General features: G+C 42.7%; 1 protein-coding gene across 3 annotated transcripts in view; it reads right to left on the bottom strand.

Moving 5' to 3' along the window:
• Positions 1–2,810: 2,810 nt before the first annotated feature.
• The window catches only part of TNFRSF8 (TNF receptor superfamily member 8), an 82,172-nt gene continuing 72,216 nt past the window's right edge, over positions 2,811–12,766 (bottom strand). For 2 of the 3 annotated variants that reach the window (XM_072608906.1, XM_072608907.1), the window contains 2 exons: positions 11,105–11,306; positions 2,811–7,564 (listed from right to left, as the gene is read on the bottom strand). In XM_072608906.1, coding sequence (XP_072465007.1) covers positions 7,326–7,564; positions 11,105–11,306 — 441 coding nt within the window. In that variant the 3' untranslated portion in view covers positions 2,811–7,325. Of the gene's footprint in view, positions 7,565–8,870; positions 10,400–11,104; positions 11,307–12,766 lie in introns of those variants that run through there. The other variant, XM_072608908.1, reaches the window with a different exon arrangement.

Raw genomic sequence — 12,766 nt, 5'->3', positions numbered from 1 at the left:
TGAAAGCAGTTTGTTACTGTCTTAATGCATACAGAGGAAGGTTCAGACTACCAAGATCTGGGGAGCACACAGGATAGTAAAGCAAGCCAGCTCTAGTGAGGACACAAAAGGCAGTCAGGGAAGAAGGTAGATACAGGTTAGGTTTGCTGGAACTGGTATGGAATTGAGTGCTGTGCACTGGGGTCCTGGAAGGAATGGGGCAACCTTTCAACCTAGATAAGGAAAATCTGATGGGGTTTTATTGGGTTATTTTCTAGGTCTAGTATCACCAGGCATTGGGGGAAGGGACTGAGGACCTAAGATCCCGGACCTTGGTGATTCATGTTACAGGGAGCGGGAAGGAAGAGAACTGGAAACTAATTGATATTCAAACTCCCCACTGATGGAAAAGGGGGTGTGGGCCATTCTTGCTGGTCTTCCTCTGACAGGGTGACTCAGGGGTTTTGGGGCTTCCCTGGAGAGGGGAAGCTATTTGTGTCATGATGGCCATCTATGGAACAAACCTTCCAAAGGCCAGTGGAAGAAATGGTAACTTTAGCATGCAGGACTGAGGAGATGGGAATAAGGGAACTGACAGGACAGAGATGGAATTTGAACAATGACATTCCCTATTCTAAGGACCCTCCCAGTTCTGACATTCCCTATTCTAAGGACTCTCCTAGCTCTGACATTCTGTGTTTTGAGGCCCCTTCCAGCTTTGACATACTCTGTTCTAAGGACCCTGGAAGCTCTGGCATCCTGTGTTCTAAAGGTCCTTCAAGCTCTGACATTCTGTGTTCTAAGGACCCTCCCAGCTTTGACATTCTCTGTTCTAAAGTCGCTCCTATCTCTGATACTCTGTGTTCTAAGGGCCCTCCCAGCTCCAATATTCTGTGAACCTCTGAAGATATGCTTGGAAACCAATTTCTACATGACTAAAGTATGAGAAGCCTGGGTAATTACCTGCCTCCACATCCACAGGGGACTTGACCTTTTTGTGAGGAAGAGGTACTTTTCGCTTCCCAAAAGCTTCCAGAACTGGGTGGGCTGAGAGGGAGAAGAAGCAGTGAAATCACCAAGCAGAATTAGAACTACTAAGAATCCTCCAAACGTCAGAATAGAAACTTAGCCACTTAGCAGACACTATTTCATGACCTTACCAGTGGTGGAGAACTGATGCTGGAGTCAGAGGACCCAAGTTCAGATCCTGCCTCTGCTGGTCACCATCTATCTGACCTTGGGCAAATCACTTGACCTCCCTGGGTCTCAGTTCTTCCGTACATACACACACTCATACATACATACATACATACATACATACATACATACATACATACATATATATATGTATATGTATATTTATATGTGTATATCTATATTTATATATATATCATATGCTTATGTTTATGTGTATGTATATACATAGATACGTAGATACACATATACATACATATATATGTGCACATGTGTGTGTGTCTGTGTGTATTTCAGCTAGCAGGGCAATGGACAGAGCACTGGGCGTGGACTCAAAAAGCCCTTACTTCAAATTCAGCCTTAAATACTATCGGTGTGACCCTAATAAGATCACTTAACCTATATCTGCCTCAGTTTCCTCAACTGTAAAGTGAGGAGAATAATAGCACCTACTTCCCAGGGTTGTTGTGAAGGTCAAATATTTATAAAAATCTATCAAGACAGTGGCCAACACATAATAGCTACTTAATAAATGCTAACTATTACGCTAGCGATGATGATCTGAAGGATTGATTGGCATGGGGTTAGCCGCATTCTGCTTGGCTCCAAAGTGCAGCACTAGGGTAGAAGGAGAAGAAAGATGGATTTAGGCTCAAGGAAAACTAACAATGAGAGCAGTCTTAAAGTGGAATGGGGGTGTCCCTAGAGGTGGTGAGTTCCCCATCAATGGAAGTCATCACACAAAAAGCTGGACATGCCTTGGTTGGTTTGGATCTCTACTAGAAGGGATCATTTCTACATAGGTACAGGCTGCCTTGTATAGATTCTAATGTAGTTTCTTACTCTGAGATTGTGTCTGAATATATTCTAAAGCTAGAACCCTAGAGTTGCAAGAGAACCTCAGAGACCATGTAGTTCAATCCCCTGGTTTTCCAGTTCTAGAATCTGAGGCAGGGGAGGCTCTACCAGCAAAGGAGAGCCTAGATTCAAACTCAGACCATCTCATTCCATTCTCCAGTAATTAAACCCATCAAAGGATAGGAATAAGCAGTGTTCAAAAGAACAAACTGAAAAGTATTCACAACCATATGAAAAAATGCTCCACATCACTAACAAGGAAAACGCAAATACAAACATCACTGAAGCTTCACCTCATAATCTGCATATTGGCCAAAAATGACCCCCAAAATGGCAATGACCAAAACTGCTTGGAGTCTGGGCTTATCTTTCTTTTTTTTTAATCTCTAGAACTTAACCCAAAGCCTGCACATAGTAAGTGCTTAATAAATGCTTATTGGATTGGATTGGAAACAAAACAAAAAACAAGTCTTACTAGAAGGAAAATGGTATTTCAAATTTTATCTCAGTCTAGGACTGGATTCTCAGCTTTGATGTTATCATGTTTCCCAGTGTATCATTCTCTCTGAATTTCCAATTTGGGCAAAACGTTGTGGGTGATTTCAAAAGAGTACTCGTGATCCAAACCCCAAGTTCCTCTAAAGAATGTGGTTTGATGAGTAAACAGGGTTTTTTTCAACAGGCTGAGACCTAGCAGGGATAGACCCAAACACCTCAAACTAGCCCATGACAAATGCAGGTTTCCAGCAACACTAAGGAAAGACAATGAACACCATGACTTATTTTTGTAGCTACTTTTATTTTCAAAGCTAATTGTTTGTTGAAAGGAAAGCTTGGGGCTTTGAATTTTAGTCTTATGGATTGTCAGAGCAGGAAGGGACCTTCAGGATCCTTTAATCCCGAGAGTTCTTAAACTTCTGTGTTTCTTGGACCGTTCAGGTAGGCAGTTGGTTAGTTGTTGTCCTATGTTCTGAAAGAGCTCCAAAATGACATTGCTATGTTGAAGTCAAGGTATGGTGTGTCCGACTATGGCTGCTCAAACCAGCATGATCTTGGAAGGTTCTGCCACAGGTCAGGCACAAATACCACGTAAAGGTTTGAGATGGAGAGGTCTCTAAATTTGCCCATCTCACATTTCTTTTGGGTAAGCAATACAGTGAAACTAATGAACCACTTCTCAGAATCATTATTTTAAATGCAAAAAAAAAAAAATTACAGGTCTCAGGTTAAAGTTTCCCACAGAGTCTAGTTCAATCTTCTTAGTTTGCAGAGGAGAAGGCTGAAAGGTTAATGAACTTGTTCAAAAATCACAAGAGTTCATGAATGAAAGAACCAGGCCTTGAACTTAGACCACAATATGATATTTTAAAGTGGAAATTCCTTTTTGTTTATGGGTTGAATTAGATGATTGGTGAGGCCCCTCCAACTTAGAGTCAGCAAGAGCCAGCAAATGTGTGTTAACTACCTACTATGTTCCACATACTATGTTAAATGTTGGGGATACAAAGAAAAGAGTAAGACAATTCCTGCCCATTAATGTATCGCAGATAACGAAGGGAAGTGTTTGAATGGGATTGTATCAAATTTCTCTGGTAAGAGTTTGGTAATATACATGTGTAGATATGTACATATACATGTACATATATGTATATACACACACCCATATATACACACATATACATACACACACAAATTCATAAATGCATAATAGCCATTCTCCAGTAGCTAAATGGTCAAAGAAAATGGACAAGTAGTTCTCAAAAGAGCAACTGCAAAGTATTCACTCGACATGAAGAAATACTAGAAATCACTAGTAATAAGACAAATTCAAATCAAAACAACCCTGAAGTTTCATCTCATACTTTGTATATTGGCAAAAATGACAAAAAATGGCAATAATCAATGTTGAAGCAGTTGCAGAAAGATAGATCCATTAATACATTGTTGGTGGAGCTGAGAAATGGTAGGACTATTTTGGAAAGCAATTTGGAATCATTCAAATAAAGTTACTGAAATGTTCATACTCTTTGAACTAAAGACCCAGTTACTAGGCTTATATGCCAAGGAAGTCACTTGACAAGAAAAACCATTTCCATAGAGTCCAAAATGTTTATAGCAGCATTTTTTGGTGACAACTAAAAATAAGAAATAAAGCAGATTCCCATCAGTTGGGAAATGGCTTAACAAATTGTGGTTCATGAATGTAATGGAATATGATTGTGTTGTAAGAAATAATGTGTGTGACGAATATAGAGAAGTACGGAAAAACTCATGAATTGATACAGAATGAAGGAAGCAGAGCCAAGAAAACAATGTATACGGTGAGTACAACAATGTAAGTGGAAAGAATGGTGACATACCAAAAAACAAAAAGTAAATGCAACAAAATTATTAAAAGTGGGACTCAAATAAAGAGATAGGAGGAGACATTCCCAAATCTATCTCTTTATGAAGATGGAAGGTCTACATGTCTTATAAATTGCACATATTTTCAGAGTTGTTCAATGTGTCAGATAATAGTTGGGTTGCCTTTTTTTCCCTCTAAAAATACTATTTGTTGTATGGGAAGTGGAGGGGGGAAAATACATGGGATACTATGATAATGTAAGAATGGAAAATATCAGTAAAAGCCTATTTTTTTAAAAGTTTTTTTTTTAAAAAAAAGATAATTTCTGTCCTCAAAGATCTCACAATCTAAAGAAAGCTACAATATCTGAGAATGGGGGGGGGGGGGGAGGTGAAGGGAAGGTTATGCAGAGCAGGGGACACACACAACAAAGTCCTGCAGATGGTGGGAAAAGTTCTGAAGAGGAATGTATTTTATTGGTTCCATCTTGTAGAATGATGAGTTTCTGGAGATGATGAAGTCCAGGAAAGTAGCTGAGTGAGAACTCTTTGGTCTGTGATTCTGCTATCAATCTCTTTAATTCTGTGACTCTGGTGTTATGGAAATATCCATGCAATCCCTGACAGGACGGCAGCCAATCAAAATGATTGACATGCAGACATCTAGGAAGCTAAACTAAGGTTTGTCATAAATGCTTCAGCATTGATCCAGAGTTCTTGATTAACTGTGAGCAAGTAAAGGAATCAGAAATGTTTACGATACTGATGCCACTCTCTCCCATGACAGAGGTGGTGTAGGGGGAAAGAGTTCCAGATGAGGAGTGAGAGAATATGGATCCTGGCCTTTCCACTTACTGCTTCTGTGACCTTGGACAAGTTACCTCTTTGTGGCTTAGCTTGCTGATCTGTAAAGTGGGAAGTTATCATTGATTTGAAGCTTACAAGTCCCTCAGAATATCTGATGTTAATCCATCAGTGTCAAATTCAAATAGAAATAGATCCTTACTAGTGCGTATTGATTTAGAAAATCACAAATTAATATTATCTATGTTGTATTATATTTTTTAGTTCTTTTGTTAAACATTTCCTGATTTCCTAATTGCATTTGAATTTGGGGCCACACTAAGGAGTATTGCTGGTAGCTGACCTAGTTCGACACCTCAGATATAATCTAGTCCTTTCATTTTAGAGATCAGGAAACTAAGGCCAGCAAAGTTAAATGACTTGTCCAAAGTAACCTAAGTAGTAATCATCAGAACCGGGACCTGAGCCCCAACCTAAAGGTGGATAAGATGACTTCCAAGGTTGCTTCCAGTCTTACATGTATGAAATGATATATTCAATTTTCTTTTTGCTACATACACCAAACTAGAAATGTCAGCCCATGTATATTGATTGGGCCTGAGTCCTAAAGGTGAAGTGCAAACACAGAGAAATTCAAACAAACTTATGGAAATGCAAACACGTGTTCTCTCAAAGGTCCTTCACAACCTTATTTAGGCCAAGCAGCATTTACTCAATCCACTGAATTTGGAAACAGAGAGACACAGGTGATGAATTGTTTGCTGTCCTTTCCTCCCTGTATATAGAGGTTCAAAAGAAGCACAAACCAAATCCAAAGCGTCCCACTATGCTCACAGTTTGCTGAGCCATTGATTCCCAAGAGCGCACCAGACCATTTTTCAAGCTCAGCAACTCTTAGTAAAAGTTACTTCTCTGTCATTCTGGGAGAGGCAATCAACCCCCTCAAACAGAGGGGGAAGCTTTGAAAGAAAAAACTAGTCTCCAGGCAGGCCTAGTTCAGTGTCTTTTGTGGTTTTCCTGTTTTCTCTTTCCTATACTACTTCCCTCCACTTCTCAGAGTGGCAAGTTAGAGATTATCACCTCACCTTACAAATGAGGAAACTGAGGCAAACAGAAGTCAAGTGACTTACCCAGAGTTACACAGCTAAGTATCAGATGAGATTTGAACCTGAATCTCCCTTCCTCCAAGGTTCTCCTTCATACTCTGTAGTTTGTCAGAAGGAAAGAAAGGTAGGGGCTCAGGATCTAAGGGGTCTCTACTCCAGATGACAGGGGAGCCCTGCCTGCTAGAAAATTTCATGTCCTATATGGTGTTCTTGTTGGGCAATACCAGGGAGACTGAGGAAGCAACAGGTGTGAAGTAAGATGGCACTGGAAAATGGCACCTGGTACCCACCCAGCTATCACTGGAACTAGTAGATCCGTGGGATCCCATTGAGGGGAATAGTCAGCAGTAGCTAGGGGTTTCCCACAGGTCCCCAGCCAGGCAAGAGTGCCCTTGATCTTTGCCCAGGGCTCACAAGATCTGAAGAGGAGGTACAGTGCTGTGAACACAAATCCCATTTGGACTTCCCTTTTGAGTCAAGCAGCATAACCACAGGGGACTGGCTGAAAGCCTACTTCAAACCCATATTCTCCAAGGGGTATGTTTACAGTAAGGCGTGTGCCAATCTGGCCACAGAAAGCATTTCGGGAAGGGGACTAAGGGTGTTGGATACGGGGGAGAGTAAGCAGAGACCTAGGGCCAAGGCTAGCCGCTTGGCCTCTGCCACTTTGGAGAGAATGGATTCTGGGCCTCCTAATGGAGGCAGCCAAGGGAGCAATGGAGAGATGATGGAGAAGGAGAAAGCCTTCCATTTCCCCCAGCAAGCCAAGCCCCCCCTCAACTCTTCAGAGCCCCTCTTGTCCCTAAGTCTCTTCTTTCTTTAAAATGTAGGAATGTGACAGGGTGTTGGCATCCGGCCAAAGCCAGAATACTTTCCAGAACATTCCAGGGTAGTCCATAAAGCAATCCAGGAAGGTCAGCTCAGGCTCTGCTCCCGAGACCATGGCCTGCAGAGATGGCTCCCCCAGCTCCGTCTCAGCTTGTTGTCTCAGCTTCCTAAGCTCACTCTCGGAGATGCCTGGCCTCCTTCCTCTGGCCTTCACTTGGCAGATGCAGCTGTTGGCAAGTGGTACTCCTTTCCTTCCTCTTCCACAGAGAACATGACTTCAACATGGCCCCCAGGGGACAGCTTGGTCTCCTGCTCTGGATAATGGGCAGACTGGTCTGTCTCCTGGGCCTGCTCCTCAAGTGCCAAGGTGGCAGCAGGGTTCCTGCCCTCAGACACTTTAGTGACAGACCCGACAATCACTGTCTCAGCTTTCATAATATAAATATTCTCTGCAAGGCAAGAGGATGGGGTGAAGCTGAATTTGGACAAACACCATAATGGTCACATAATGGAAAAAAGGACTGGATTTGTAAGGAGAAGCCCTGGATTTTAATCTCTGGGCCTCAGTTTCCTCATCTGTAAAAATGGGTTAGATTAGATTAGAACATTTCTATAGTGTTTTAAATGTTTCAAAGCATTTTATAAACATGCCCTCCCTGGGGCCTCACCCTGGGAAATAAGTGCTATTATTGACCCCATTTTCCAGATGGAGGAATTGAGGCTCAGACATTTCTCCACCATGTGCTGCCTCTCTTTCATTTTATTTTATTTTTTAAAGGCAATTGGAATTAAATGACTTGGCCAGGGTCACACAGCTAGTGTCTCAGGTCCTCCTGACTCCAAGGCTAGTGTTCTATCCACTGCACCATCTGAGTGCCCCTCCTTCATTTTATAAGAATAGGGATTTGGCTCTGTGACTTTACTAGCATAGGAAACTCTTGGGTAAGAAAACTCCCCCTACTCTGTCTTAATAGTTACCTGGAATCAGTGGCACGACCTTTGATCAGATTTACACAGCTGGGATGGGTCAGAGGCAGGTTACATCTGCCCAGTAAAACTGTCTGGGCAGGGAGCAAACTAAGAAGGTCTCAGCCCCACAGTCGAGATTGACCACGTCTTCCCACTTCCCTCCCAGCCTTGGTCCAGGAGTAGCTTGCTTCAGAGGCTGGTTAGACTCCCTGTCCTCTGCCTGCTGAATTTAGGGAAGTTTCTCTTTGTGGAGGCCTGTGGTTTTTCGTGTGGGTGGGCCACTGGGCACTGATGTGGGGTGGGTGGAACACCAGGAGAAAGGCTCCCCAATGCCTGGGACGATTTGAGGAGACACCCCCCCCTCCCCCCAGGACTCAAGGAGGAAATGGCTCTCCCTTGGGAAACACCGGAGCTGTCACACAGATTCTTCCTGGGATCCCAGCTTTGTTTTTTGGTAAACAGCATCCTCGTTCTCTAAGATGAAGGGCACTTTGGGACATTCTGGGTCCAAACTGCTCTACAGACATTTAGCATCTATATGTCCTCAGACATATCACTTAACCTCTGGGCTGACATTTTCTCATCTGTAGGGTGGAGTGGTAGTAGAAGGCCTGTAAGGTCCCTTCTAGGCCTAAGCTTCAAAGCTGTTTAAACTTTCTGTACCTCACTTTCCTCATCTGTAAAATGGGGGTGGGGGAGACTAGACAACTTCGAAAGTCCCCTACAACTTTAGATCTATGACCGACCCTACAATGTCCTGACTCCAAGACCCTGTATGGGACTTGTCTCTCTGACTGTGGATTTGCTGGAAGATGCAGGATGACAGAAAAGAGCCATTGCTGAGCTAGCTTCCAAAGAAAGCCTCTGGCTCCCATTCTGGGCCCCTTGGATAGCTTTGCTTGATCCCTTGGCTAAAGATGTTACCAGGGTGACATTTTCAGGATAGACTTGATCCTTTCTCCATGGTTCCATCAACTGTAAGCAGTCCCCAGGCAACAGGTTTCTCCTTCCTTGGAATACCAGCCTAGAGGTATCTGGGCAGACACCCAGGCTGGTCCTTTTAAGGAGCCCCTGAATACCACCCACTAGCCAGAGCATATCTTTGCCTATATGCCAGGCACAATAGAGTCTAATAGGGAGAAAAGCACTGGATTTGTAAGGAGAAGCCCTGGATTTCAATCTCTGGGCCTCAGTTTCCTCATCTGTAAAAGTGGGTTAGATTAGATCAGTAGCTCCCAAAATATGTCTGAAGACCCGTTAGAGTCTCTGAAAACCATACAGACAATACCTACTCAGGGCTCTGGGATCAGGACATTATGGGATCACAGATCCAGAGCTAGAAGGGACCTCATCTGGTCTCATCCTCTCCTTTTACAGATGAAGAAACTGAGGCCCAGGGAAGGGAAGTGACCTAGAATCAGGCTCAGAAACTTAGAGCTGGAAAGGACAATAGAGGTCAAAACTATTTTCATAACAATGCTAAGACATTATTTGCTTATTAAAATACTCCTTCCCCTTTCCAACTACATATCTGTGTGAGGCTGTTTTTTTGGGTTTTTGTTGTTTTTTTTTTTTTTTTACAAATTTTTCTTTCAATCTTCAATCTTCATTATATGCATCCAATGTAACCATCCCTGTGTTATTAGCACAGTTCCTGACACAAAGGAGTTCAATAAATGCTTCTTTCCTTCCTTATTCCTGTCTTTCTCCCTCCCTTCCTCTCTTCCCCTCCCTATTTCCTCCCTCCTTTCCTTTCCTTTCCTCTCCTCTCCTTTCTCTCCCTCCTTCCTTTCCTTTCTCCCTCCTTTCCTTTCCTTTCCTTTCCTTTCACCTTCCTTTGCTTTCCTTTCCTTTCTTTTCCTTTCCTTTCTTTTCCTTTCCTTTCTTTTCCTTTCCTTTCTTTTCTTTTCTTTTCCTTTTTTTCCTTTCCTTTCCTTTCTTTTCCTTTCCTTTCCTTTCCTTCCCTTTCCTTCCCTTTTTTTTCCTTTCCTTCTCTTTCCTTCCCTTTCCTTCTCTTCCCTCCCTCCCTTCCTTTCTTCCTTCCCTCTCATACCTCCTGCATCCTTCCAGGCCCAGTCCAGAGTTGGCCTTCTTCTAGTATAGGGAGCCTTCTGAGATTAACTCCAGATCTCTCTGGGTGCCTCCTTTGCAACATTCCATCATGGCTCATGTATTCAATTGCCCATGCCCACAGTCATCGTTTCCATATTCTTCAGTGATTTATTCATTTAGCAACCACTGACCGAGCACTTATTCCATGTAAAGTCTCATCTGTGTCCTTCCTCAAGGTATCTCTGCTCTCCCCTCCACCCCAACTAAAGGGAGAAAACAAAATCAGGCCTTTTCTCTCAATGCTTTTACATCTACTTGGTGCCTAAATGGGTGCTTTTTAAAAGGTGGGGGGCTGAAACTCATCATAAATCATTGACATTTCTATAACTTTTTAGACTTTGCTAAGAGCTTTTCTCCTCCCAGTCCTGGGAAGTAGGCAGGGCAAGGGAAATTGTCCCCATTTTGTTGATAAGGAACCTGAGATTTAAGTGATGTGCCCAAGGTCACACAGCTGATAAATTTGCAAAATTACAGATTAAGAGCTGGAGGAAAAGCCAGAGGAAGACATTGGTAGGATAGAATATTGGCTATGCACTCACTGGCTTGGGTGCAAACCCCAACACTGTCCAGAGCCTTGGAAACTTTGGACAATTCAAGTTCTCTGAGCTTGAGTTACCTCATGCAGGGATCAGATGAGAGGACCTCTCCTGCCTTCTCAAGCTCTCATCCAGTCTAATACTCTCATTTTGTGAAGGAAGAAACAGGCCCAGAGAGAGTAACTGATTTGCCTAACACTGAAGTAAGTTTTAGAGCTGAGTTGGAACCCAGATAACCCACTACCAAGGCTAAAATGGTGAACAATCTTTGTCCCACACTGACTCTTTCACTTGCTAATGAAGTTTTCCTGTGTCAAGGTCTCAGCTCTTCCCAACCAGACAGTTTTATGTACCAGAACCCCAGTGACTCACCAATCTGGTTATTAGTGTGTTCCACCGTGGCCCTGGGCTCAGGAATGTCCCCAGGGCCAACATTCTCAGTAACATTCAGATCCAGGCCAATGGGTTCCTTGGAGCAGGAGGTCACATGGTTGTTTGTCTCCAGAGCAGGGGGACTACTCATTAACCCTTGCTTTTCAGAGATCTCGGCATTCTTTGGAAGACTCTTGGGCTGCTGACATAGACGACATAGGGTTGAAAAATGAGGGAACCCGATATGACTCTTGGGATAAGAAGGACCCAAACTAAGGCTAGGAACACCAACCAGATGGTTTAAGAACTTTGGTCTAAGGAGGATAGGGTTGGGGGCTACATCCACTTCTGTCAGAACCAAGCTTTTAGCTTGGTAAAATATATGTATATGTACGTATACATGCTATACATATAGTATGTATGTATAGTGCATATATATGTATATACATATACACACACATATAATGTATATATGTTGTTTGATCATTTTTCAGTTGTGTTGGATCTTTCATGTCTCTATTTGGGTTTTTCTTGGCATAGGTGCTAGAGTGGTTTACCATTTCCTTTTCCAGCTCATTTTACAGATAAAGAAAATGAGGCAAAAAAGGTTAAGTGACTTGCCCAGGGACACACAGCTAGTGTTTGAGGCCAGATTTGAACTCTGGTCTTTCTGACTCCAGGACCAGATTCTATCCACTGAATCACCTAGTTGCTCATAGTATGTATGCATGCATGCATGTATATATTTGCAAATATGTGAATATTAGCTATTGCTATTAATATTACTATTTAGAGATTAGTGTGGTCTGGAGTAGCTAGCCATATATGTGTGTGTGTGTATGTGTGTGCAGGTATATAATATGCACATATAGTGAATATAATCTATATTATATATATATTTACATATATACTTTTAAAATCTTATTTTAATTTCATAGCAACTCAGTTAGGCAGATGCTATTAGTATTCCAACTTTCAGCTGAATAAACTGAAGCAAAGAGAGGTTAAGTGACTTGTCCTAGCCTAGAGTCAAACAGCTCTAGACCTAGAGATGGAAAGGCACCTAAGAGGCCCTTGAGTCCAATCCCCTTCATTTTACAGATGAGGAAAATGAGGCTGGGAAAGGTTAAGTGATTTGCCCAGGCTCATACAAGTAGTCAGTATCTAGGTCAGGAACTGAACTTGGATCTTCCTGACTCCGAGTTGAGTTCCCTAGCCAATGTTCTGCACTACCTCTCCAAAGGTAGCCCTTAGAGACCACAGTGTGCCATGGCTGAGCACTTGATCACATGATATCTTATTGAATCCAATTATTTCACGAGCATGTCTGGGTGTCCTGTCACCTCAACTAGACTGAAAGCTCCCCAAGGCCAGGGATTGTGATGCAGCATAGCCCAGGCACGGGCACACAACAGGGGTACAATGAGGACTAGGGATTGAGAGAAAGGGAAACTATGGGAACCAGCTCTGACAGTCGGTGTTCTAAAGTTCCTCCCAGCCCTGACAGTCAATGTTGTAAGGGCCCTCCCAGCTCTGACATTGTGTTCTAAAGGCCCTCCCAACTCTGACATTCTCTGTCCTAAGGGCCCTCCCAGCTCTGATATTCTGGGTTCTAAGACTCCTCCCAGCTCTGACATTTTATTAACCAAGGATTAATTCCTA

Source organism: Notamacropus eugenii, chromosome 5 (assembly GCF_028372415.1).
Source record: "Notamacropus eugenii isolate mMacEug1 chromosome 5, mMacEug1.pri_v2, whole genome shotgun sequence".
NCBI lineage: Eukaryota > Metazoa > Chordata > Mammalia > Diprotodontia > Macropodidae > Notamacropus > Notamacropus eugenii.
The sequence above is the reverse complement of the archived record's forward strand: the minus strand, read 5'-3'. Positions and strand labels throughout refer to the sequence as shown.